Raw genomic sequence first — 27052 nt, 5'->3', positions numbered from 1 at the left:
TACTAAAATACTATTTCATAATTTTTTGTTCACTCTAGGGTAATTTGTGTAATTTTTTAAAATTACATTTTTATAGTACTCCCCTCTAGACCAATTTAGTGGGGCCCATTCTCCTTATCTACTACACTACCCAGAATGCACGTAGACCTTCCAGGCTTTGCGTCAGCCATCGAGGAAGCTGGCGGAAGTAAGCTACACATTTGCCTTCGAACTATGCCGAGAGTTTACCGAAATCGTAAACTGACGACTTCGTTCAATGTGTAAGTGAATTGAATTTATGGCGTGATTTCCTTTTCCTGGAGGGCCCAGTGGGAGGCAATAGGCTTCTCTTCCCAAACTAAAGATGTCCACCAAACGTCGGATTTGTGGGTAAAAGGGAGTCAGAACTGAAGTGGGCAACATTGTTTGCGTCTTGCTTGTGGATGACGCTCCTTTAGGAGCGGGCCTAACATTTCCAGCCCGGTTGGCGGAGCGCTAGGCCCGCCTCCAATATGGCCCAATCGGGAAGAGGGAAAAGCTGAGGACTAAGTAGGTATTGGTTGGCTTCTGGGCTAATCGGAAGAGTCCCTGTTTGGCGGGAGTCTTGACCGCCGCCGGAGCTCTTGGATCCTCAGCGCTAGCTCTGGGTGTCCGGCCGCCGTGGCCATGTTTGTGTCCGATTTCCGCAAGGAGTTCTACGAGGTGGTTCAAAACCAGGTGACCCTTTTTCTTACATCTCGTGGCCTTGTGGGGGGGGGGGGGGGAGGATCCGGGGGAGCGGCCCTGGGAGGGCACGAGGGGCCCGAGTTCTGTTCTCTGCGTTCAACTGGCCCTCTCTTTTCCTGACAGAGGGTCCTTCTCTTTGTGGCCTCGGACGTGGACGCTCTGTGCGCTTGCAAGATTCTTCAGGTGAGCCTTGCGTACTTTGGGAGGGAAGGGCCAGGGCCAAAGGGTGAGGGAGCAGGCGGGGCCCCGGGAAGAGTTTAGGAGTGCAGGATGGGCTGGGATTCGGCGCAGGAGGTGAGGAGCGCATAGGGAACCGCTCTTCTCCCCACCCGCCAGGAGAGAGTGCAGGCTAGGGTAAGGTGCTGGAGCAACTGAAATCTGGGGAGAGGGACTTTTAGAGGTCGCCTCTCTGGCAAGAGTATTGGGTGGGTTAGAGAAGGATGCGGCAAAAGGCAGTTAGTATTTTTGCAATAACCTGGCTGAAAAATGGTTGCGTTGGAGAGACCGTTAGACCTGGAGTGGCTTCTCAAATGTGGGGTTTCAGAGGAGTCTGTGACAACTGAGGGCAGTGGTGTCATAAGCAATATAGGAAATACAGGATTCTTTTCTCTATTAGGGAAGATCATTGGTTCGGTTTTGAATATGGTGCGATTTTTACATGACCTTTGATCAGGCTGTTGGGTCAGGAACTACTTCTCCGAAGACCTAGAAATAAAATAAGCCTCCCCCACCCTCGATGTTTTCCTTTGGTGATTTTCAAAAATTCATTAAAGTTCACAGAATGATATAGTCAACGCTCATATTTCTATCACCTAGTTTCTTCCATTAACATTTTACTAAACTTATCACAGGCCATTCGTTTCTCAACCTTATTTTTTTTTTTTAAGTGCATTTCAAAGCAAATTGCAGACGTCCTAAATATGATAACTTTTGGAAATGATCTCTCTCAGGCTCTGTTCCAGTGTGATCACGTGCAGTATACGCTGGTTCCGGTTTCTGGGTGGCAAGAACTTGAAACTGCATTTCTTGAGCATAAAGAACAGGTATGATAGAAGCATTTTAGAGTCATTAGTCTTTTTCTTTTTTTTATTCAGTTGCAATTTAACACTAGCATTCTTTCTAGGTCCTCAATAGGTTGCTTGTATGTTTAAGTATCAACTACATTAGCCAATATGGAAGGAAAAAATGAGATATATGCAGAGTGACTTACTCTCAAGTTGTAGAGACAGAATTGATAACCAAAAAAGATAGTGAATGTGGACACCGTCTAACTTTGAATTTGTGTTGCAGACATTTCATTGTAAGGTGCTTAGAGTTTAGCAGGTTGATTTTGATATGGCCTAGTTAAAATTATGTTAGATAAGGTGGCTATTTTACATTATCTTTCCAAGAGAAAGTATCCCAGTTCCAACTGGTAATCCAGGAACATATCTTCTCCCTTTGCAATTTAAACAGTAGAGGCCAGGACTCTTACCACCTCTGCATGGGGTTATGCTGAGAGATGGGACATTTTAGATCCCACTGGATGGGACTGGAGTAGGGAAGAGGGTCTCTGGAGTCTGTGGCAACATTTAGGACTGTCCAGAGATAATCCTTGCTTGGAGCTCCTGTCATCACGGAAGGAGCTACCTGTACCAACCTGATATTTATAAGCAAAAGGTTCTCTATAGAGATAGGATATAGTAAGACTTAAAATGATATTTAGATGCTTATTAAGCATGAGGTGTCCGAGACTTGTTACAAATTTAAACCTGTACGACACTGTCAGTACAGAGAGGCAGCACAGTAGAGTGACTGAGATCTTCAAAGGCCCATTTATTTACTTATTAAAAAAATTTTTTTAATGCTTATTTATTTTTCAGAGAGACAGAGCATGAGCAGGGGAGGGCAGAGAGAGGGAGACACAGAATCTGAAGTAGGCTCCAGGCTCTGAGCTGTCAGCACAGAGCCTGACACGGGGCTCAAACTCACCAACAGTGAGATCATGACCTGAGCCGAAGTCACCTAGATGCCCCATATTATTATTATTTTTTAATGTCTATTTTTGAGAGAGAGAGAAAGCGTGAGTCGGGGAGGGGCAGAGAGAGAGACATAGAAGTGAAATGCTTAACTGATTGAGCCACCCAGGTACCCCTGCAGAGGCCCATTTATGCATTTGAAGTCTTGTTCTGCTCCTCATCAACTTCTTGACCCTGTGCATGAGAATGAGTCATGCTGAACCTCCATGTGCTCCTTGGTGAAGCAGAAACAGCCACAGGGCTGCCCATGGGGCCTATCTCAAGGTGTCATCATGGAAATGAAATGGCATATGTAGTATATTAAAGCACTTCACACAGGCCAGCTGTGTAAAGCCCCTTGCCATCAGGGCCTCACTGGTGTCAGGGGCTTGATATGTCTCAGCAGAAGGGCTCAGAGACCTAATATGCTGAAGGTAAAGGATCTACTCAAGGCACTTACTTCCCAATGTCTCTCTCTTTTTTTTCAGTTCCATTATTTTATTCTCATAAACTGTGGAGCTAATGTAGACCTATTGGATATCCTTCAGCCTGATGAAGATGCCATATTTTTTGTGTGTGACACCCACAGGCCAGTTAATGTCGTGAATGTCTATAATGACACCCAGGTAACTAGGCCTTTGGGGCCCATGTCTTCCCCAAGTTCTATCCTTTGTCTGTACCTTTTATGCCATGGGCAACATCGCACCTGATGTTCTAAGCAAGGCATGTATCCACCTCTCCTACAAGAGTTAGACCAACCTGAGGGCAAGAATCTGGTCTTGCTTATCTGTGGTGAGAAACATAGCACCTAAGTAAGTCTTGGAGGCGCTCAGAATGCATTTTGGAATTCACTTAACCTAGAAAGTGTAGGGACCAGAACCCTGCACTGAGCCTGCCCTGGAAGCTGAGGCCCAGCCTGGTGTCATTGAATACTAGGGGATCTAGAGGCGTTAGCCCTACAAGTGGGGCTAGGGCCTGCCCTGCCCATCCAAAGGGTAGTGTGAGGACCAACAAGACAATGGTGTAAGAGACTACTGTTAGCCTAACATGGCCATGCTGTGCTTCTTCTTTGAACCCCCAGCAGCAAACATGGAGCCTGGCACAGGACAGCCACCTAACCATTCTCTGAGTTGATCCCACCCATGTTATCAAAGTGTTGGCCCTGATGTTCTCATGTGAAGGACCACTCTAAGTGAAGTCAGCCTGGAACTGCTTTTAGAGACAGCAGTTTTACTCCCTTAGGGGTCGCACACCTCCCTGTCTTCTCTCAGAGTCCAAGTTGTGGGGTATTCATTTTGTTTGCTTGGAGTGTGGCATGAGAGGGAGTCTTTTCCCCAGACTTACGTGACTGGATAGTTTTTTAATTTTTGGAATTTTTGCATATCGCGTGGTGCAACTCCAATGCCTCTGAGAGGAAATGAAAGCAAGAAAATGTTTGAGAAGTCTGAAATTCTCAAGTGGCTCTTTGTACAGAAACCTTAATGAGTCAGTTCATTGGGAAATAAGATTCTGTAAGAGAAAACATGTAATGGAGAGTTTTCTGTCAATGAGAGAAGAGAGCCTTGATTGCTTTTTGTTTTAATCTTAGATCAAACTACTCATTAAACAAGATGATGATCTCGAAGTTCCTGCCTATGATGATATCTTCAGAGATGAAGAAGAAGGTGAAGAGCATTCAGGAAATGAAAGTGACAATGGGTCAGAGCCTTCTGTGAAGCGCACACGGTTAGAAGAGGTGGGTTTTGGCCTCACCATAGTCTTGAGTAACGTCGTTCCCAGAGGTCAGAGCTCAGGCTGGAGCCTTCGGGGTCCAGGGGTGGCTGGGATTCAGCAGGCACCGGTATTGACCCTGGACTCTGCTATCCCCTGGCTGCATGGCTTCAGGCGGGCTACCGAACTTCTCTGAGCTTTGGCATCCTTGTCTGTACAGTAGAATTTCATCAGATGAAATGAAAATTAGGATAGCTCAGCTCTTTGCTGAGCAATACAGAAAGTGGCACCTGGGTGGCTCAGTCAGTTAAACATCCAACTCTTGATTTCAGCTCAGGTCGTGGGGTTGCAGTTTGTGGGTTCAAGCCCCGTGTTGGGCTCTGTGCTGACAGTACAGAGCCTGCTTGGGATTCTCTCTCCCTCTCTCTACCCTTCCCCTGCTCATATGCTCGCTCATGCTCTCTCTCTCTCTCTCTCTCTCTCTCTCTCTCTCTCTCTCTCTCAAAGTAAATAAACATTAAAAAAAAAAAAGGCAGCAATACAGAGAAACGATAAATAGCATAAACATCCTCTCCCTTCCCCACTCCCCTCCGGATTCTCTGCAGTCATCATGAAGGAACGACATGGATCTATGGCCCTCAGCCAGGCTTAGTCTCCAGTGGTGATTCCAGGGGAAGCATCTTGTGTGCAAAGATTAGAGTTGTTTGAGCCTCGTGAGTCTTGGGTCTGAGATGCTTACCCGATCTGGGGCCTGGCCAACAGAAGTGGCCTGCCCAACACTGGTGGCTTCTGCTACATGGAAAATTAAAGGTGGGAGGTGGTTGTTCTTCTGATAGGGCCATGTTTTATTCTAGTGTTCAGTGTTGTGGAAGAAGCTGATGCCCTCTGATTCCCAGTCCTGGGTGTCCATGCTGAAATTTGCCTCTGGAATATTTCATCCTTGGCCTGACATTTCCCAATAAGGTTCTTTAGCAGAGCTCTTTTGAGCCATTTTGGGGACATTCAGTACACTCTGTCCATCTGAGGGGTGTGTCCTGGGAGTGTTTTCTCCTTACCTTCCCTGCCTTTGAGCCATCCTTTCTCTGGAGTTTTGGGTAGTCTGATCAGAGACCTCAGATACATTCTTAGATTCTCCTTCATCTTGTCTAGCTCTTTATCTTTTCCACTCTAGCCAACATCTGGTCTTTATCTTCTAATCTTTGATTTCTAACAGCTCTTTTTTTGTTATCTAAAGCTCCTTTTTGTTGTAGCATTCTTTTAACTATTAACGAACTGCTTTTCATCAGGCTCCAAATATCAGTATCTGGGGGATTTTCTTTGGAAACATTCACGTTCTGCAGATAAGAGTCTTAGAATTCTCCATCCTGACTAATGTATTTCAGCACCTACTCTGTGCCAGATGTCAGTAAGTCCCTGGTGTCTCTGGGAGAGAACAAATTCCTGTCTTCACAAAGCTTCTTTTCCAGTGGGGGAGGCATCAGGAATGAGCACAGGTCAAGGATGGTTTCAGGTGGAGAGCTGTGTCATATCAGGAAAAATAAAGCAAGGTAAAGGGCTGGACAGGGAATGGGCTGCTTTTATGAAGGTGGCTATGGACACTTGACCTGAATGAGGAAGGAAAGAACCAAGAATATCCCTAGAAGGTACATCCAGTGCAGTGTTCCCAGACACGAGGGCTCTGAGGGAAGAACAGGCAGGCTAGAACTGACGGGAGGGTTTGTCAGTAAAGAGAATGTCGTTGGTCTTGATGAGATGTCAGGACATGTCAGAGCCTCCATTGACATGTTTAATGCATCTATTTAGAATCTGAGTTTGTGAATGCTTTCTATGATATTCACATGCATAATTATGCATGTGTAACATGCATAATTTCCCACCGACTTTTTATTTTAAAAAAATTTTTGATGTATACAACAGTTGAAAGGATGGTACAATGAATGCCCGTATACCTTTCATATAGATTCAGCAATTTTGCACATTTGTCACATTTTGCCACATTTGACTTCTTTTATATATATATATGTATATATATGTATATTTTTTTCTTTTGCTTAATCATTTGAGAATAAGTTGCAGGGGGACCTAAGTTGCTTGGTCATTTAAACATCTGACTTTTGATTTCAGCTCAAGTCATGATCTTGCAGGTTGTTGGTTCAAGCCCTCACTGGGCTCTGTGCTGACAGTGTGGAATTCTGTCTCTTTCCTTCTCTCTCTGTCCCCCACCGCCCCCAGGCACATGCATTCTCTCTCTCAAAATAAATAAGCTTTATCTACTTTTTAAAGTGTTTATTTATTTATTTTGAGAGAGAGAGAGAGCGAACATGCATGTATGCGAGCAGGGGAGGGGCAGAAAAAGAGGGAGAAAGAGAATCCAAAGCAGGCTGCACACTGTCAGCAAAGAACCCAATGAGGGGCTCGATCCCACAAACTGTGAGATCATGACCTTAGCTGAAATCAAGAGTTGGATGTTTAACTGACTGAGCCACCCAGATGCCCCTAAATAAATAGACTTTAAAACGCGTCTTCAGGGCACCTGGGTGGCTCAGTCGGTTAAGCATATGACTTCCACTCAGGTCATGAACTCGCTGTTTGTTAGTTCGAGCCCCACATCTGGCTCTGTGCTGACAGCTTGGAGCCTGCTTCGGATTCTGTGTCTCCCTCTCTCTCTCTGCCCCTCCCCTGCTCATGCTCTGTCTCTCAAAAATAAATAAATGTTAAAAACAAAAAAACGCATCTTCTAAGATCATTCTCCTCTATAAATGCAATACCATTATTGTATGTAAGCAATTAACGGTGTCCTCTAATATTCAACCCATATTCAAATTTCACTTGTTCCCCAGAATAGATTTTGCAGCTGCTTTTGTTTCTGAAGTGTCATCCAACCAGGGCTGGCACATTTGTGTTTAGCTATTTCTCTCTCTTTTTTTTTTTTTTTTTTTTTTTTTTTTAATAAAGTGATATCTACACCCAACATGGGGCTGGAACTTATGACCCTGATATCAAGAGTCACACGCTTCTCTGACTGAGCCAGCCAGACACCCCTCTTAATTGTCTTTTCACCTAGACCAGGACCCCACTCTTTTTGTTTTTTCTTTTTTTTTTTTCTGTTTTGTTTTGAATGACATTGGAGGCCAATCCAGTTGTCTAGTATTTATCACTTGTTTGTGGAATACTTTTACTTGCTCCTCTATCCTTGTGTTTTCTGTAATCCAAGTTTAGGGCTACATATTTGATTTTGGTAAGTTAGCCCTCTGAGACTACCTCAACGGTAATTAAATCTTCATGATTTGTAAATATATGTGGATTCAAGATATATTCTCAGAAATATTTAAAAAAAAAAATTTTTTTTTTTTTAACGTTTATTTATTTATTTTTGAGACAGAGAGAGACAGAGCATGAACGGGGTAGGGTCAGCGAGAGGGAGACACAGAATCTGAAACAGGCTCCGGGCTCTGAGCTGTCAGCACAGGGGCCCGATGCGGGGCTCGAACTCACGGACGGCGAGATCGTGACCTGAGCCGAAGTCGGCGCTCAACCGACTGAGCCACCCAGGCGCCCCAGAAATATTTTTATTAATAAGAGTATACACTCAAAGAGATTTAGAGACAACAGGCTATAAATATGGAAACGTTACCTTCCTTTACTTCCCTTACTCTTCTCTGTTTATGTGAGTTTCTTATTTATATTCTCTGTGTACATTTAGATCCACCTCATACAATGGTATAAATTTTGCTTCAACAATCAAACATGATTCTATTCTAAAACTCAAGAGGATAAGGAAAGCCTATTGTATTTACCCGTTCTTCCTTCCATCCTGATGTTCCAAGGTTTTTCTTTTGTCATTTTCTATTTACAGAAAGTCCTTTAACTTTTTTTAGAGTCACTCTGCTGGCAGTAAATTCTCTTAGTATTCCTTTTCCTGAGAATTTCTTGACTTTTCCCTTCATTCCTGAAAGATATTTTCACAGGGTATGGGATTTGGGGTTAACAGCTGTTTTTGGTCAGTGCTTGAAAATGTTATGCTACTTCTGGCCCCTGTGGTTTCTAGTGAGAAATCTGCTGGCATTCATACTGTTTTATCCTATACATAAGATGTCATTTTTCTCTTGCTTTTTTTGAGATTTAAAAAAAAATGGGGGCTCTAATATTCAGAAGTTTAATTACGATGTGTCTTGGTGTGGATTTCTTTGGGTTTAACCTATTGGGATTCAGTCAGCTTCTTGAATCTGTAGGTTTATATCTCTTGCCAGATTTTGAGCTATATTTCTTTGTTTTCAGGCATTATTTATTCCAGGGTGTTTTCACCCTTTTTTTTTTTTTCCTCTCCTTCCAGGGCACCAATGACAGGAAAGTTAGGTCTTTTGTTGTAGGTTCACATGTTACTGTTTGTTTGTTTGTTTGTTTGTTTGTTTTTCCAGTCCATTTACCCCTCTATTAATCAGACTGGATATTTTCTATCATCGTATCTGCTGGTTCTTTCCTCTGTTCCTCCGTTTTGCTCTTGAGCCCCTCTACTGAGTTTCTATTTCAGTTATTGTAATTTTCAGTTTTAAATTTCATTTTGGTTCTTCTTCATTTTTCTACTTATTTACTAAAGCTTCCTATTTTTTTCTTTTGTTTCAACTGTGTTTTTAATTACTCATTGAAGCATTTTTGTGATGGCTGCTTTAAAAATTTTTGTCAGATAATTCTCACATCTTTGTCATCTTTGCATTAACATTTATGGATTTCCTGTTTTGGTGTTCAATTTGAGATTTTCCTGGCTCTTGGTGTGATGAGTGCTTTTCAAATGAAACCTGGACATTTTTATATTATGTTTAGAGACTCTGGATCTTAATTAAGCCTTCTGTGTTACCTGCTTTCTCTGACATCATTCTGGCAAAGGAGCAGGTGGGCAGCATGTCTCTTTATAGCCAGGTGGAGATAGAAGTAAAGGTTCTCCACGTAACCTCCATTAACCACCAAGAGGAGTGGCTCCTTGTTACCACTGGGCAAGAAAGGTCTAGGCTCACTACTTGGCCTCCTCTGATACCACCCCAGTGAGCATGTTGGGAGATGTTACAAGTGAAAGGTGGAAGTGTTACAGGTGGGAGGTATTCACCAGGGTGGGAGTCTAGGCTTCTACTTCATCTTTGCCAAGTGGATAGGGGTGGGGCCACAGTTTTTGGTCGTGGTGGCTGGATTAGACCAATTATTGTCTAAAAGTTTTTTGTCTTTCAAGGCTGCTCTTCAGGATCCTTTGGCTTTTGTTGAGGATTTTTTTTCTCTGTGCCTGTTGGGGTTTCCAGGTTGCTGGCTTCTTCAGCTCCAAGTCTAGGATCTATAAGCAAAACAAAACAAAACAAAACCAAACCCAGTGGCTGGTACGTGGAAGGATATTGGTAACATTAGTGCTTAGTGATCTGGCGGGGAAGCCAGTATGAAGTAGCTATGCACTTCTGGATCACACAGTGATGGGGATGATGGAAGGCTAGAGTGGACAGACGGAGCACATGGACAGAGTGTAGCCTGAGCAGGCACTGGGGAAGCATCTGCTTCTGTCCACCATATGGTGTCTGTAGTGCCAGTGGGCTAGAGAGGTCTCAATCATCCCCCACTTCACTTCTTCTCTTCTCTAGGACCAGGCTGAGCTCAGGACATGGGAATGAATGACCCATGTTTTCCCTCAGGGGTCCATGCCCAGTGGCTTCTGCCTGATCGGAACCTTCTCGGGCTACAGGGGTACATTCCTGGCTTATTTGCTCAACTTTTTTTTTAATGCTTATTTTGAAGGAGAGAGAGATAGCACATGAGCAGGGGAGGAGCCGAGAGAGGGGGACACAGAATCCGAAGCAGTCTCCAGGCTCTGACTACAGAGCCTGATGTGGAGCTCAAACTCACAAGTTCTAAGAACATGACCTGAGCTAGAGTCAGATGCTTAACCAACTGAGCCACCCAGCCTCCCCTATTTGCTCAACCTTTTGTTCTCTTTGTCCCTACATCAGGAGATAGTGGCACAAACCATGAAGAGGAGGCAGCGAAGAGAGTGGGAGGCTCGGAGGTGAGTGTGTACTTCAAGCAGCACCCTGTGCGATGGAGTCTGCAATCCCTCTGGGATACCTATGTTTTTCATGGCGACTGGATACTTTCTTTTCTTTTTTTTTTTTTTTTTTTTTTGCATTTGAGGACAATACATTTAGAGAGAGAGAAAGAGATTGAGAGTGCATGCGACCAGGGGAGGGGCAGAGAGAGGGAGAATTCCAAGCAGGCTCTGCGCTGTCATTGCAGAGCCTGGTGCAGGGCTCAATCTCAAGAATCGTGAGATTATGACCTGAGCCAAAATCAAGAGTTGGATGCTTAACCAACTGAGCCACCCAGGCACCCCCAATTCAGTTAGTTTAGAGTCTCTGGGCTGGTGGCTCCAGGAGTGAGCATGTGTTCCCTGTATCGGAGAAGAGCTCTGGATCCCCTCTGTATCATGCTGTGGTCTTACAAGTGGCAGGACTGGGCCCAGAGGTCTTCTGCTCTCTGTTAGGGATAACAGCCCCTTGTCTTTTATTTTTGTTGTTTTTCCAGATATAGTTTTATTTGTAAGTTCTTCCTAAATGAGATAGATGCTAATTGTATAAAAGTTTTCATATAAAATGTGAATGAGAAGAAAACTGAATTATCTATAATTCCTCTTCATATTGCAAATTAAAAAATTGAAGTGCTCCAGGGGCATCTGGGTGGCTCAGTCGGTAAGCGTCTGACTTCAGCTCAGGTCACGATCTCACTGTTCATTTGTTCGAGCCCCACTTTAGGCTCTGTGCTGACAGCTCAGAGTCTGGAACCTGCTTCGAATTCTGTGCCTCCCTCTGTCTCTGCCCTTCCTCCACTCATGCGCTGATTCTCTCTCTCTTAAAAGTAAATAAATATTAAAAAAAATTGAAGCACTCTAAAATAAAAAAATGGAAAGATTATTGTAGCTTGAGGTGACCGTGCCACAGTGCCGTTGAGTTGAGTATTCGTTACTTGATCCAGTCCCTGAAAGTCTCTGCTGTTCCAGCTGAGGGCGTTGTACTTGGCTACTCCCTCATGAAAGGACAATGAAAATATATTTCGGGAAGTGCAATGAAAAGGAAAGTGAATATAATCACTTCAATGATTGGAAGAGATTCTGGCTTTGAATCAATCTTCCTGGGGTATCCATACTTGTGTATTTTTTATGTGATCATAACACGCACCTAATTTTGCATTGTTTTTACTTAATGTAACCATTTTTGATAGTTCCAACACTTTTATGACTTGCATTATACTTATATGGCCAATCTCCTTTTCAAACTGGAGGTTACTTCTGGTATTTTGCCATGACAAATAAGGCTGCAATGAACAATTGTGTTTGTGCACATAGTGTTGTCTTGCTTGTTCCTTTGAATTGTTGTCTTAGGATAAAAGTGGGATTCTAAGATTATTCTATGCCATTTTACTTCTTTCATTGCCACAAGCCTTTTATGTCAATATTGCTCCCTTTCCTGCATTGCACATGTGCACTCTGAAACAGTCGATAAGCAAATATGAAGAGTACTGTGACTTAATGTGTTTCTTTGATTACTGTCAAGTTTCAGCATTTTCCAAATGTTTGTCTTCCTTGTACTGCTTCCTGTTGAAGAACTGCATTTTATGTCATTACAGAAGAGACATCCTCTTTGACTATGAACAGTATGAATATCATGGGACGTCGGTATGTACGAATAGGTGTACTTCACCATAAAGTTCTGACTCAAGGGTCAGTGACCTAAAACATGAGGAGAAATGAGCATATGTTTTAGAACCACAAAAGCCTGGGGTGCCTGAGTAGCTCAGGTGGTTAGATGTCCAACTTCGGTCCAGATCATGATCTCACGGTCCATGAGTTTGAGCCCCGCGTTGGGCTCTCTGCTGACAGCTCAGAGCCTGGAGCCTGTTTCAGATTCTGTGTCTCACTCGCTCTCTGCCCCTCCCCCGTTCATGCTCTCTCTGTGTCTCAAAAATAAACGTTAAAAAAAAAAATTTTTAGAACCATAAAAGCCTGATTTGAATCTGAGCCTCACAACTTCTGCTGTGTGACCTAGGGCATGTGGGGCAGCCTCTCTGAGACTTAAACTTTTGCTCCTCCATGAAAGGAAGAGAACAGCCCTCATTTCAGAGGCAGTTGTTAGGATGATCCTGCACACCCAATAGGTGCCCAAAGGACAACAGCTATTATTTTTGTTCACCATCAAAAATACAGAACAAGTCTGTTTATAATTACCGAGGCCCATCACTGCATGTGTTATGGAACAGAATTTCACATGGAAAACCTACTGTGTTGACTGTGGCAGGGATTTTTTTGCTTTGTTTTGTTTAATTAAAAAAAAAATTTTTTTTAAGTTTGTTTACTTATTTTGAGAGAAAGCATGCACAAGCAGGGGAGGGGCAGAGAGAAGGAGAGAGAATCCTCAGCAGACTCTGCGTCATCAGTGCAGACCTTGATGCGGGGCTTGAACTCATGAACTGTGAGATTTTGACCTGAGCCGAGATCAAGAGTCAGACGCTTAACCAACTGTGCCACCCAGGTGCCCCTGGCTCTGGTACTGTTGAGCAGAGCTCAAGGCTGTAAGGATCCCTAGAAAATTAGTTTCCAGTAAAATATGTGTTCGGTGTTAGCATTTGGCCCTGGGGCCTTGAACTCTGAGTGCCATATTTCCAGTATCCCTTTTAGTATCAAGGTCTCATTGTCCTTTGAAAGATCATCTTTTTCCCTCTCTGCTCTGCCCCAGCACATGGAAAATTCCAAGCAGTGGGAGGTGGGTGGGGCAGCAGATGCCCAGCTCCCTCTAGATTTGTGAATCATTCCCTTGGAAATCCTCTCTGGTGGGCAGCCCAGCATCGCACAGCCAATGGGACTTTAGAATCTTCTGGTCAGACACTGATACCCCTTGTTGTCTCCTACCAAAACCCAGACTATGCTCACAGGGAGTTAGTTGCTTCTGTCTGCAGACAGCCCTGTTAGAAAGATCTTCCTCACAGAGGTCCTGAAGCACCCTTCCTCTTTAACGACCAGGTGATGAGAACCAAGGCCCTGCTTCATCCAGCCTTCCTGAGAGTGTGTGTGAGCCTGCCAGCCAGCCAGGAGGAGTGTGTGGACAAAGGTCCCTAACCTCCTGGGTTCATTGCCTCCCCAGGTATCACTGAGGGACCCAGTGAGATGTGTAGAGGCACTAGCACAGTGCTGTACTCAGGTGTTCTCCCTTGCATGATGAAGTATGTACATAGAAATGACTAGTTAACAGAGGAGACCATGCAGATGACTTGAGTTCCTCTGTCTTCCTCCCTTGGTTTGACCTGGAATCCACCAATGCTTCCTTCCCTAGTTGGGAAAACCTTCAATCTGCAGGGGCTTGGCTGGGATCCTGGACAACCCAGCCCTGGTGCACACCCTGCCTAGGAGCACAGCTGCCTTGGACCTCAGACTTCTTTCTTTCTTTCAGTCAGCCATGGTGATGTTTGACCTGGCGTGGATGATGTCAAAGGACTTGAACGACATGCTGTGGTATGTAGGCCCCAGTCAAGACCAGTGCTGTGTGGGGCTTTCTTCTCCAAGTAGCCTTGTCCTTCCACAGTGAGAACAGGGTCTGGAAGAAGACATCACTGTGTGGTCCCCACCAGGAACATTGGACACAACCCCTTTCTGGGAATAGGCATAGCCCTGGTTGTCTTCCTTTGAGGCTTTTGTCTGCATACAAACTCCTAGGGGAAATGTAGGGAGCATTGTTGGGTGCAGAGGGTCAGGGGGTGGGGCCCGAGTGCAACTCTAACCTTCCCACCCTACCACTCAGCCTTGCTGCCTCGTAAATTCAGGTGACAGTAGGAGTGGGAGATTTGACTATGGCAGCCTTTGTCAGGCAGCTTTGCTTCCCTGGCATGCTGTGAAATCTGGTACAGGAATAACCCTTAGCCCACCTCTGAGTTTGCTGCACTGGCTGCAAGCAGGAGCACCCAGCACATTGGGGTTGCTGTACACAGGTTGGTTTAAAAACTAAACCCAGAGTCTGAGGGAAAAAAATACAGGTCCGGCCTGCTCCACCTCCTCGGTCCTCTGCTCTAGTTCTGGTTTTCTCCTCTACGAGATGAGGAGGGGATATTCTTTCCAGGCCTGAGCCCATGGTGGGGATTGTAATGGTCTTTGCTGAATCAGGGTTTTATGACAGCCGGGGGCTGGGGCAGGACCAAAGCCCTGGTTACACCTAGGCCCCAGGGTGCTCTGTCATCACCCTGAGCAGATGCCTACCTGCCATCCTCAGGTTCAGCTCTCTTAGCCTCACCTGCACCCCCTGCTGTGTGCTTGGGGGCACCCTTGACGACCCACTCACAACCAGTACCTCCAGTTTAGCATTGATGTCAGAATATGGCCCCTTGAAATGCCTCCAGAAAACTCCATATATAGCACAAGAACAAGTACAAAATAATCTGATACAAAATATATGCATGGGAAGGTTGGAAGGAGGAAAGGGTGGGCTTGGGAAGACGCCCCATGGTGGCATGTTTTGAAGAAGACCTTCTGAGAAGGGACTCACTGCCCTGACAGATATGGTGGGGTGCTCGAATGCCCTGCCCCCACATGAACCTTCCAGGGCCTCTCCATCTCACTTCTCCCAGCATCTTTGACTCTTCTTGGCTCTGGTCCCAGAGGGGGTTATTGAAGGACGCTGCCTGGGGACTGACAGAGGGTAATACCTGAGGTCCTGGTTCCTTCTGCCATGGGCTGGCCATGGTCCTTGGGGTGGTCAGGCCAGCTTGGGCCTCCATCATCTCATCCACAAAAGATGAGCTTAGAGACAGGACCTTGGAAGGCTCTTATGAGGCATAAATTCTGTGACTCTATGTCCTGCCATTTCATACCAGGACAACAGACATGGACTTGATGAGGGTCTGTTGTGCTGCAAGCCATATTGCAGAGGGGCAGGTGACATGAGGGGCTTGGGGGTGGAGTGACACACCAGGACCCACCAGCAACTGAGCACCGAGTCTGCTGCAGCTCTGCTCCAGAAAGATGAGGGTGGAGAGTGTTGGGGTCAGCCAGCTCCCAGAGACCACGTCAGGCCTGCCATCCTTGCCCTGGGAGCACTCCCTCCTGTGCACCAAAAGCTCCCACTGCTGTGCTGCTATGCTGCGAGCCCTGAGTTGGCTCCATAACCTTCTACCCTGCAGAGGAGAGACTGTCGGGCGGTGGGCCTGGGCCAGGCCATGCTCCTGTGAGCTTTGTTGCACTCTTCTCTTCCAGGTGGGCGATTGTTGGACTAACGGACCAGTGGGTGCAAGACAAGATCACCCAGTAAGGATGCACTCACTCAGGCTGTCAGAGGTTGGCCTGTGCTGTGGCCATGTGCATGGCCTGGCTGCAGCCCAGTTTTGCAGTGGGAAGATGGGTGGCAGAGCCCTGATGAGGAGAGGGCTGGCCTTAGGCTTGGATCCTTGTCACCGAGGAAGGGCTTAGAACTAGGCCTTGTGTGTATGCTTTATCCACCCTCGGGGAGCCCAGCAGGTGGAGCCAGAGGTGAGAGGAGGGAGCTCAGTATCCTGGCTCTCCATGTGGTCCTTGCAAGGTAGACATGGGGGCTCTGGGAGGAGGAGGTGAGGACCCCAGGAGTCCTACCAGGGAGGGTGGATGTGATCTCAAAGGCAAGGGACTGCCAGGAGGGCTGGCATGGAGCCGAATTCTCTTTTGCCCCTTGGTGAGCGGGCTTTAGTGCTCCCCATCACTCCTGATGGAGAGCTGAAGAGCTGCCCCAGAATAGAGATACCTGGGAAGCATGGGGTGCCGGCACCCCCTCTCATCTGCATTCTGGTGGCCATCAGGTGAGGACTCTAAGAGAATTGACAGGGACCCCTACCCTAACCCTGTCCAAGAACACTCCTTGTGCAGTTTACAGAGGCCCCAGCACCCCCATTCCCTGCCTCTCCACCCCACTCTGCCCACCTGAGTCATATGGTGTAGCCTAGGGACCAGGAGGGTTCTGAGTCTCACAGGCATGGATACCTTGCTGGGCCTTGTTCCCCCTTCTCTCTTAAAGATGGCATGCGTTGTGTGCAGCGCCAGGCACTGTCCCTGGCCTATGGCAGCCCCTCACATGAGGCTCCACTGTCACTGTCCTGCTCAGTGGCCATCTGCAGGTGGACCTGGACTGGGGTCTGCCCTCTCCTGTGCTTGAGAGGATCCACACCCTTTGTTTTGGACTACTGTCACTATGTAATCCGTCTACTTGACTGTGACTGCTGGACAGGGCTCTGGCCTCCCGCAGTGCCTGCCCTCAGGAAGCCTCAAATAAGTAAGGGCAGGACAGCTGCCACCCAGAGGAGAGTGCAAGGGGGCAGGGGCTGCGGCCAAAACCCACCCCTCCCAGCTCTGTCTACTCACATGCCCCCTTGGGCCTGGATCCTCGTCGTGGAAGAAGGGCTTAGAACCTAGCTGCCAAGGCCCTGGTGCCACAGCCACATTTGGCTTTGCAGAGGTGGTGGACCTTCCTCATCCTGACAGGAACAGCCTGTATGGTGGGCTAGCCCCTTAGCCTGTGAGGGGGGTCCCCCGAGGGAAGGAGGGAAGCCACGTGGCCTGGCTGCAAGTGAGGGAGGAAGGCGTCCACCCAGGCGGCTGGCAGTGCTTTCATTCCAGGATGAAGTACGTAACGGATGTTGGCATCCTGCAGCGCCATGTGTCTCGGCACAACCACCGGAATGAGGATGAGGAGAACTCCCTCTCTGTGGACTGTACACGGATCTCCTTCGAGTACGAGTATCCTTGTTGTTCAGGCCGGCCAAGCACAGGCAGCACCCCTGCCCTCAGTTTTGCTCAGCCACACACCACTTTATCACCTCTGCAAGCCCAGCCCACATCCCCCTGGGGGTGGTGTGGTTGTGGCTGTGAAGTCGCAGGCCTGGATTGTACTGCTGTGTCTACTGTGTACCCAGGCAGGCAGTGGATGAAACAAGAGGCTTTGAGAAAGGGGCCCTGGTGTGCTCTCCAGGCTGGGCAAAGCACCAGGTACTGGGGAGCAGACTCTGTCCTGGCTCTTGTGTATGGCTTTGGCTCCTAAATGCCAGTGCTGTGTTCAGAAGCATCATCTATTTATTTACAGCTCATTGTAGGCCTGGTGTGTTGCAGGGCCTATCTGTGCAGTGCAGGCAGTTTAATGATGAGTGCAGACTCTTGCCAAGCCCGTCAGGAAGCAGTAAGCCAGCATGTGATTACAGAGCACAAATGTTCCATAAGAAGGTGGGGCATTGATGGAGTAACCAGGAGGTTGTTGGGTGGCAATACTCAGGAAAGGCCTTTGGGGGGGCCACATCTCAGGCTGAGACTCAGACACACGGGGTGGGAGGGAGGACAGCCTGGCCCAAGACCGTGGCTGTGCAAAGGCCCTGAGGAAGGGACTGGAGAGGTGAGTGGAGTCTGAAGGTCAGAGAGCCCAGGGCAGTGGGAGGTTGAGGAGGTTGTTGAGTTCAATTCTTTATGCTTAAAAGGTCCCTGGACTGCTGGTTGCAGGGAGACAGACTGGCAGCCATACGTATAAGGCAGGGCTGGGGCCTGCTGCTTCAGTGGTAGGTAGTGATGGCAGGAATGATGCTGTCCTATGCCTGCTGGGATGGATGGGGACCAATAAACGTGGATTTGGATAGGTGAGTAGAAGGTCATGTCTAGGAAGAGGTGTTAAATGTGAGGCATCTGAGCTCCCAGGATTGGAGAGCCCACCAGGGCCTGACACAGGATGTCCAGGGATCAGGTCCCAGCCATTAGGCTGGGCAGCACTGAGGACAGAGCCCACCATGTGGTCAGAGCCAAGCCTCAAGGGGAGATGTGTTGGCAGAAATGGTGTCCAGGCACCAGCATGACACTGGGAGGCAGGCAGAACCAGCCTGACATCCTGCTTAGACCCTTGGGACGGGGAAGAAGGGGCACACAATGGGGTGGGGACAGGATCACCCTCACACACAGCCATGCTCACAGCCCCACTGGCAGTAAACAGTGTGTTTAAGAAGAGGGGGTTTTGTTCAGGGGGGGTCCAGCAGAGAGGCGGGTGTGGGAGAGGGCCAAGCTAGGTGTAGCATGCAGGGAGCAGATGTGATGACAGCATGGACTGCCCTGTGTAGCCATGAGGACTGTCTCTGTCACCACAGTACCTAGACTCTCAGAACCCCTGCGCCTCAGTTTCCCCGTCTGTCCAACAGTGATAATGGTGTGCAGACACCCCCTTATAAGCTCTCCATACGGGTCAAATGAAGCTAAGGAGGTGTAACTGGTTGTGCAGGCAGGCTCTCTGGGGATGGGTAGGGCTGTGCACTGCCCAAGCCACGGGTCACTGCCCAGCCACTGCCTCCTTGACTGGGCCCAGCCTCCGCCTGGCACTCTACCAGCACTGGTCCCTCCATGACAGCCTATGCAACACATGCTACACTGCAGCCAGGTTCAAGCTCTGGTCTGTGCATGGGCAGAAGCGTCTCCAGGAGTTCCTTGCAGATGTGGGGTGAGTGACCGCCTTGGCCCAGAGACCCCCCCACTCCTCCCACCAGGGGAAAGGTCCCTCCCCTTGGTTGTGACCAACATTCAGAGGCTGCCTATTTCTACCTGAAGTGTCTCACTCGGAGACCCCAGAATATTGCCCAAAGGCCTACATATGAAGACCCCTCTCATGAGCACTGGGACTCCTTGTAGGGTGCTCTCAGTCCCACTGGTGCTTGGTGACCTCCATCTGAAGCCAGGTTACTCATGTGACTGGTGCTTGTCATCTTTCTAGCCTCCCCTTGAAACAGGTGAAGCAGAAGTTCCAGTCCATGGACGTCTCCTTGAAGGAGAATTTGCGGGAGATGATCGAAGAGTCTGCAAATAAATTTGGGTAAACACATGTTTTTCGGCATTAAGCTTTGTTCAGGCTTCAGCTTTAACCTAAAATAATGCAAAAACAAGAATACACAAGCAAATATGACCTGTCTAATCTTTCCCAAAGTTTTGAGTTCTCTTTGGTTTAAAAGTAGGTCCAGGTCTAGAGAAGTCCGGGTCCTTACATCCTGGGGCTGAGGTGTAGACCTCTAGGTCAACCTGGTCTATCCCTGACTGGACACAGGAAATAGCTGTGGGAAGGGCCCCCTGAGGCCAGGTTCAGGCGCGCTCTGCCTAGAGGGTCCTGTGGCTGCTTCTAGCATCCTGGGACATGGGAGGGGCTGCACACACATCTCTGCTCTTTCCCCCAACCAATAGGACAGCTTTGGACAAGGCACTCAAGTGCCCCAAGTTATAGGGCTATTATGTCAGGTCTTCTCCCCCTCTCCATTCTTGGACCACAGTGGTCTTGCCTTGTGCATTAGCAGGGGCCAGGGAGAGACAGCCGTACATCTGCTGGCCCGGCCTGGCAGTGAGAGCACCCACAACTTGAGAGCACTCCCACATGCACACAGGGATATCAGCCATGTTGCTTGCTCCCATTGCAGGATGAAGGACATGCGCGTGCAGACTTTCAGCATTCACTTCGGGTTCAAGCATAAGTTCCTGGCCAGTGACGTGGTCTTTGCCACCATGTCACTGATGGAGAGTCCCGAGAAGGACGGCTCAGGGACAGATAACTTCATCCAGGCTTTGGACAGTCTCTCCAGGTAGTTGGCCACTATCCCTCATCCTAATACTCTTCAAGGAGGCAAGTCACAGGAACCCTAGGGGCATGGGGGTGACTGTGTCCTGCAGAAAGTAATCGCAGTCCACCAGGGGAGCATGTGACACATTTCCTGTCCATCTTCCTCTCAAACCCTTTCCTTCTCCTTTCTTTTTGATTTTTAATCATCGTTTCTTACCTCCTTGACCTCTTCAGTCATTATTTGTGGTGTTTATTCATTCTTGTGAGTTTTTTTCTAGTTTAATCTTCATTTATCAATTATTTGCCTCTTATTTCTAATTTTTTTATTTCATTTCCTGAGATGTCTCATTTTATATTTTGTTTTTAATGTGTCTGAGCTTGCTTTGAAATAGAACATTACAGTGTTGACCTTCTGGGGCACATCTTTCTAGAGTACTTTCATTATTGATATAGGTATGCTATTCTCCCTATTCCCTTTTTTCTGATAGTAACTTTGAGAGGATTTGACCTTGCTCCTTGTCTGTTTCTCATTTTTTGTGTGTAAATTTAGCTTCCCTGACTTTCAGAGGAGGCATGATTCAGACAGCTTTCTAACTTCAGAGAACTGCCACTTCTGTTGCTGTGCAGTGTTAAAAAATGTAGGGGTCTGCTTTCTGGGGTTTCCTGCCCTGTTCCCTGACATACTTTTTTTAAACAGCTTTACTGAGTTATAATTCGTACACCATATAATCCACCCATTTAAAGTGTACAATTCAGTGGTTTTTAGTATATTTACAAGGTTGTGCAAATATCACCACTCCCTAATTTTAGAACATATTCGTTGCATCAGAAAGAAGCCCCCCATTCCCCTTAACCATCACCTCCCAAATCTCCCATCTCTCTGAGCCCTAGGCAACCACTAATCTACTTTCTGTCTTCATAGATTTGCTATTTTGGACACTTCGTATAAACGGGATTGAACAATACAGTCCTTTTATGACTGACTCCTTTCACTTAGACTAGTGTTCTCAAGGTTCATCCATGTTGCAACATGAAGAAATTTCCTTCCTTTTTCTTGCAAATAAGACTCTATGGTATGGATATACCACATTTTATTCATCCATTGATCAGTGGTGGTTTCTACCTTTTGACTGTTATGAATAATGCTGCCATAAATACGCACATATAAGTTGTGTGGACGTGTTTTCATTGCTCTTGCGTATATGCCTAAGGATGGAATTTCTGGGTCGTATGGTAAGTCTGTTTTATCTTTTGAATAATGGGTAGACTGTTTTCCAAAGTGATTACATCATTTTACATTCCATCAGTAGTGTATGAGTTTGAATTTCTCCACACCCACGATAGCCATCCTAGTGTGAAGTGACGTGAAGTGGGATCTCATTGTGGTTTTGATTTGCATTTCCCTCATGGCTAATGATGTTGAGCAGCTCTTCATGTGCTTATTGGCTATTTGTAGATCTCATTTGGAGAGCTGTCTATTCAAGTCCTTTGTCCATTTTTAAATTGTCTTTATTATGGAGCTGTAAGAATTGTTTCCTATATTCTAAATATAAATCCCTTACCAAATACATGATTTGCAAATATTTTCCCCCATCCTGTGGGTTATCTTTTCACTTTCTTGATACAGTTCTTTGAAGCACAAGGTTTTAATTTCAGTCATATCCAGGTTATCCTTTTTCTTTTGTTTCTTATGTTTTTGATGTCATATCTAAGAAACCACTTCAGAGTTTTATAGTTTTTGCCTTTACATTAGGTGTATGATTCATTTGAGGTTAATTTTTGTGTCTGGTGCAAGGAACAGGTTCAACTTAATCCTTTTGTATGTGTACATCCAAATTGTTCTAATACCATTTGTTGAAAAGACTTCTTTCCCCCCACTGAATCATTTTGGCACCCATGTTGAATATCAGTGAACTGTGAATATGAGAATTTATTTCTAGACTCTCAGTTCTGTCCCATCAATTGGTGTATCTGTCCTTGTGGCAATACCACATGGTTTTGATTACTGTAGCTTTATAGCTAGTTTTGGTTATTCTGTGTTCCTTGAAGTTCCATATGAGTTTTAGGATCAGCTTGTCAGATACTGCAAAGAAGTCATATTGCTTTGGACCTATAGATAAATTTGGGGAGTATTGTTGTCTCAACAATAGGAAGTCTTCCAGTCCATGAACATGGGATGTTTTCCCATTAACTCAGATCCTCTTTAATTTTTTTCAAGAACGTTTTGTATTTTTCAGAGAATAAATTCTTTTTGTACTTCTTTTGTTAAATTTATTCTTTTTTTTTAATGTTTATTTATTTTGAGAGCACATTCACAAGCAGGGGAGGGACAAGAGAGAGGGAGAGAGAATCCCAAGCAGGCTCCACACCATCAGCACAGAGCCTGACTTGGGGCTCGATCTCACGAACCTTGAGATCATCACCTGAGCTGAGATCAAGTGTTGGATGCTTAACCGACCGAGCCACCCAGGTTGCCCCTGTTAAATTTATTCCTAAATATTTTATTCTTTTTGACACTATGGTAAATGGACTTGTTTTCTTAATTTTATTTTTGTTTACTGATTGCTATTGCATAGAAATACAGTTGCTTTTTGTATATTTATCTTGTGTCTTGCAACAGTATTGAACTTATATATTAGCTCTAATAGTTTTTTTGTTTGTTTGTTTTTAGTTGTAATAGGTTTTAGTTATTTCTTAGGATTTCCTGTATACAAGATTATGTTATCTGCAAATAGAGATGGTTTTACTTCTTCCTTTCCAACTGCTAGAACCTCCACTACAATCCCAGGTACATTTTTATCTGTACCTTCTTTTTCCTTTTTCATATTGTCTCTGTCTTACTCAATTTTGATTCCATCTTGGCAGTTTCTCCTCAGTGAGGGACCCAGAGTGGAAAGGAGCTCTGGCTGGTCAGAGCTAGACTGCTACGGCCCCCTAGTCTTTACCATGTCCCCTTGCACTTTATCACAGCTCCTGCACTCACCTGCTATTGGACAGGGTAAAACTCTCACTTTGAACCACTGTGCCCCAGTTGCCTGGTGTTTTTAAACATTCTTAGCTCTTGCTGCTTCTCTGCTCCCTCCCACGCTAACTCCCAAAGATACACCAGTCTTATGGCCAGTTGGTGGTCTATTCCCCCTGCTTATATTTTGGGGTCTACAGTGTTCCCTTATTCTCTTGTCGTGAGAGTCCTAGATTTTTGGTTTTACAATGTGGTTGCTCTATTTTTATCTAGAAATATAAGGAAATCCCAAAACTATAGTATCAACTGTTGATGCCCTCATCCCAGAGTTGATGGAGCAGTTTTAGACATTGTTTACTGACTTCCTGCTATGACAGAATATTTATTCCTCTTTTGTGCTCCTTTCCCTTCCTGTGCCACTGTTTTTAGCTCCTTTGTAACTGTAACATACTTGCATCTTGTTCTATCACCATTGTCTCTTTTCTCCCTACTTTGTAAGAAAAAGATATTAGCATTCTTACTTTTCTCTTCCCTATACCTTCTACTTTGTGAAATCTATGCTTTTATATTTTTAGGGTTAATAACACTTGGTTAGAAAATAGAATGCAAGTCATCTCATCCTTGACTATAGATTTGATTCTAAAAGATGAAAATCAATGTTCTAGAATCACTCGTGTGCAGTGATTATGTTACTTTCTGATGCTACTCTTTGTTTTTCCTGGAACTCTTAATTGCCTTCTTTATAATATCCAGTTTTTTCCCCAGCTCTACTTCCAGGAGCTATTCCTTGAGTCCCTTTTGTCTAGGAGAGCCTGGGGTTCTGCCTTCTGACACCAGCCTGGACCTGCAGCTCTCTAGGCCTGCTGCTGTTCGCTGCCACCACTGATGTTTGGCACTGACTGTGCCAATCCCAGGCACTGACTCTGCCCTGGGTTGGAGCCAGTGTTTCTTAGGGTCCTTGTCTTTGGTTTTTTCAGCCTTTCATTTTTTTAGAGCATACTTCTCTTTCTTTAAAGAAAGAGCACATATGAGGTAAATGTTCTGAGTTCTTGCACATCTGACAATATCTTTATTCTACCCTCACCTGGTCCCTGGTATAGCTTGTATACAATTCAAGGTTGAAGGTAATTTCCTGTTAAATGTGGATTTTATTGCTCCCCTGTCTTCTAGCAGCCAGTGGTGCTAATTGAGGTCTGAGCTATCTTAGTTCTTGTTTCTTTATCAATGCCTCATACCCCACCTAAAAAAGCTTGCAGGATTTTTTCTTTTATTTTCAGTGTTTTGTGATTTCATAGTGATGTGTCTTGGGTAGATCTTGCCTCATGGATTGTACTGGGTTCTCAGGCGAGCCCTTTTGATCCAAAGCCCCAGATTTTTCAGCTTGGGAATGCTTTTGTACTATTTATTACTCCTCTCAAACATACATATGTGTTTTTTTTATTCTTTCTTTCCTGGAATAATGCTCTGTCTGATTTTTGCCTTATGTTTTCCATGTTTGTCTTATTCCTGGTGTTAAGGAAGCTTCTTGACTTTATCCTTTGAGTGAATTTTTTTATTTTTTTACAATCACTTTACTTTCCACAAACACTTTGAGTTTCTGATTGTTCCTTTTTCATGGCATCCTGTTACTGGTTTACAAATATCTTAGTTGCCCAAATTCCTTTGAAGATTTTAATTAGAATTCAAGTTTTCTTTTGTTCTCCAAATTATCTCTGTTTCATCTAGGGTCACTTTTTCTGGGCATAGGCATTTCTCAAATACCTGGTGGTCCTCATGATCAAGAGGGGGAGCTGTGGAAACCTGGTGAGGCACTGGGTCTTTGGGTATAGCATACAGGCTAGAAGGCATTGCTTCATCTTGGCAGGTCGAGAGCCAATATGACACTTTGAGACCTTTAACTTCTTGGTGCACTTCTCCACAGAGTTCATTTTAATGTATTTAGAGGAGAACCCTCCTTTCGTGGGGGGAAGGGTAATAATCCATCTGTCAAGTGAGGTGTCCCTGATCCTCCTCTTGGACCTTGCCCTGGCCCCTCTGTCAGAGCCCTCTGGACACCTTCCAGGTCCTGCTGGACAGTGTCTTCCCTCTGTTGGCTTTCAGTTTCCTGTCTTCTGATGCCCCTCCCACACCTCATGTTTGTCACTGGGTTTATGTATGTTTTATTCCTTCCTTTCATATGAAAGGGAACTCAGGAGGGAAAGAAAGAAACTCTCATCCCCATATACCCTCTCAGGAGCCAAGTGCTCTGTTTGTGACTCTATGCTGAAGCTGTGTGTCTGCCGTGTTACAGGAGTAACCTGGACAAACTCTACCATGGCCTGGAACTCGCCAAGAAGCAGCTGCGAGCCACGCAGCAGACCATCGCCAGCTGCCTCTGCACCAACCTTGTCATCTCCCAGGGGCCCTTCCTCTACTGCTCCCTCATGGAGGTCAGGCTTCCTGTGGACAGCTGAGCATCAGGCCATGCCTGCCAGCAGCCCCGTCTGACTGTCTCTGTGTCCTTCCCCTGCAGGGCACTCCGGACATTGTGCTATTTTCCAAGCCAGCATCCCTGAGCCTGCTCAGCAGACACCTGCTGAAGTCCTTTGTGTGTTCGGTGAGGAACTGGGTGGGTGGGTGCCAGAAGGTAGATGCCCAGAGCAGAGCTTGGACTAGGCGTTAGAGGCTGGCCTTGAGGTACTGGTGGCCGTGCACCAGCTGTGGGGTCTGAGGAAAACGCTCACTTTTTCTGAGCTGTGTTTTCCTCAGCTGACCCTTCGGAATCTTTTAGTTCCTAGAAGCTCTGATTTTGTTACTTGGCCATCCTGGTCTCTTGGACAAGTAGGAAGGGACCTCATGGAGAATGTGAGGCTACGGCTTATGTTCAGCTGTGGCAGATCAGGGAGAGATGAAGTTGGTTGTAGCACAGACTTGCTTCCTAGCAAAACTTTGTTTTCTGGGCTGGCTTTCCCTTTTCCATGTGTGGTTCCATCTTTTGTATGGCCTAACAGCCTTCTTTGCCTTGGCCTGGGACACCCACCCCTACCCAGCTAACATCAGGCTAACACACCCCCTGGGTATGATCACAAAAGGGATGATCCCACACATGTCAACAATCAAAGTCTTACTCTGCTTCCTGGATGACAGTTTACACTGGGGGCTACTTTAAACAAAATGTTTAATAGGATGTTGACATTATCTCATACCACTGAACTGACCTATAAAATGATTATCTGAGTATTATGTGAAGACAGTCAAATAATGACAAAAGTTGGACTAGGGACAAAACGAGCTCTAAAGTTGTCTAAGCTTCTTTTATTATTATTTTTTTAGTGTTTATTTTTGAGAGAGAGAGACAGAGTGTGAGTGGGGGCAGGGCAGAGAGAGAGAGAGAGAGAGAGGGAGACACAGAATCTGAAGCAGTCTTCAGGCTCTGAGTTGTCCGTACAGAGCCTGACATGGGGCTCAGACTTATGTACCACGAGATCATGACCTGAGCCGAAGTTGGACGCTTAACCAACTGAGCCACCCTGACGCCCCTGTCTAGGCTTCTTTTAAATCTCAGCCTCCTTGTTTACCAGTGTGATGTGAGGTCAATTATTTGATCTCTGGCCTCAGTTTCCTAATCTGTAAAAAGGATGAATGAATATCCGCTTCACAGGACCCATCATTTATCAAATATTCCTTAAGCAGTCACCACCAGCCAGGCTCTGATATCATAGGGTGACCAATGACCCTTGGATACCCTTCAGTCCTGGACAAATCAGGATAGTTGGTCACCTCTTTTATAGGGTATGGGTGCAATGGGTACAGCAGTGAAGGAAACACATGAGTCTCCATGTTGAAGGCGGATGCATGCTGGCAAGGGGACAGATGATGAAAGATTATGTATGGTGTCAGATGGTGGCATGCCATGGAGAAGCTGAAGCAGGATGACAGAGGGGGGTTGGTTGGGGGGGGTCCTCCTGGAGAAGGTGACAACTGCTTCAGGACCTAAAGGAAGTGAGGGAGGGAACAACCAAGGGACACTGGCACAGAAGGAGGCTAGGAATAGGGTGTCACAGTGTGGGGGGCAGCTGCATGGGGACTTGAGCATC

The 27052-nt window shown here is 46.1% G+C and overlaps 1 protein-coding gene across 3 annotated transcripts in view; it reads left to right on the top strand.

Moving 5' to 3' along the window:
• The first annotated feature begins 324 nt into the window (after window positions 1-324).
• The window catches only part of CDC45 (cell division cycle 45), a 33350-nt gene continuing 6622 nt past the window's right edge, over window positions 325-27052 (top strand). The window contains exons 1-15 of one of the 3 annotated variants that reach the window (XM_045041846.1): window positions 329-696; window positions 829-888; window positions 1656-1748; window positions 3191-3328; window positions 4291-4437; window positions 10397-10452; window positions 12066-12114; window positions 13883-13944; window positions 15676-15726; window positions 17065-17184; window positions 18782-18913; window positions 19184-19282; window positions 19875-20036; window positions 25267-25405; window positions 25489-25572. In XM_045041846.1, coding sequence (XP_044897781.1) covers window positions 646-696; window positions 829-888; window positions 1656-1748; window positions 3191-3328; window positions 4291-4437; window positions 10397-10452; window positions 12066-12114; window positions 13883-13944; window positions 15676-15726; window positions 17065-17184; window positions 18782-18913; window positions 19184-19282; window positions 19875-20036; window positions 25267-25405; window positions 25489-25572 — 1443 coding nt within the window. In that variant the 5' untranslated portion in view covers window positions 329-645. Of the gene's footprint in view, window positions 697-828; window positions 889-1655; window positions 1749-3190; window positions 3329-4290; window positions 4438-10396; window positions 10453-12065; window positions 12115-13882; window positions 13945-15675; window positions 15727-17064; window positions 17185-18781; window positions 18914-19183; window positions 19283-19874; window positions 20037-25266; window positions 25406-25488; window positions 25573-27052 lie in introns of all 3 variants that reach the window. The other 2 variants (XM_003994932.5, XM_023241671.2) reach the window with 2 other exon arrangements.

Source organism: Felis catus, chromosome D3, assembly GCF_018350175.1.
Source record: "Felis catus isolate Fca126 chromosome D3, F.catus_Fca126_mat1.0, whole genome shotgun sequence".
Lineage (NCBI taxonomy): Eukaryota > Metazoa > Chordata > Mammalia > Carnivora > Felidae > Felis > Felis catus.
This window is presented reverse-complemented; position numbering and strand designations above follow the sequence as displayed.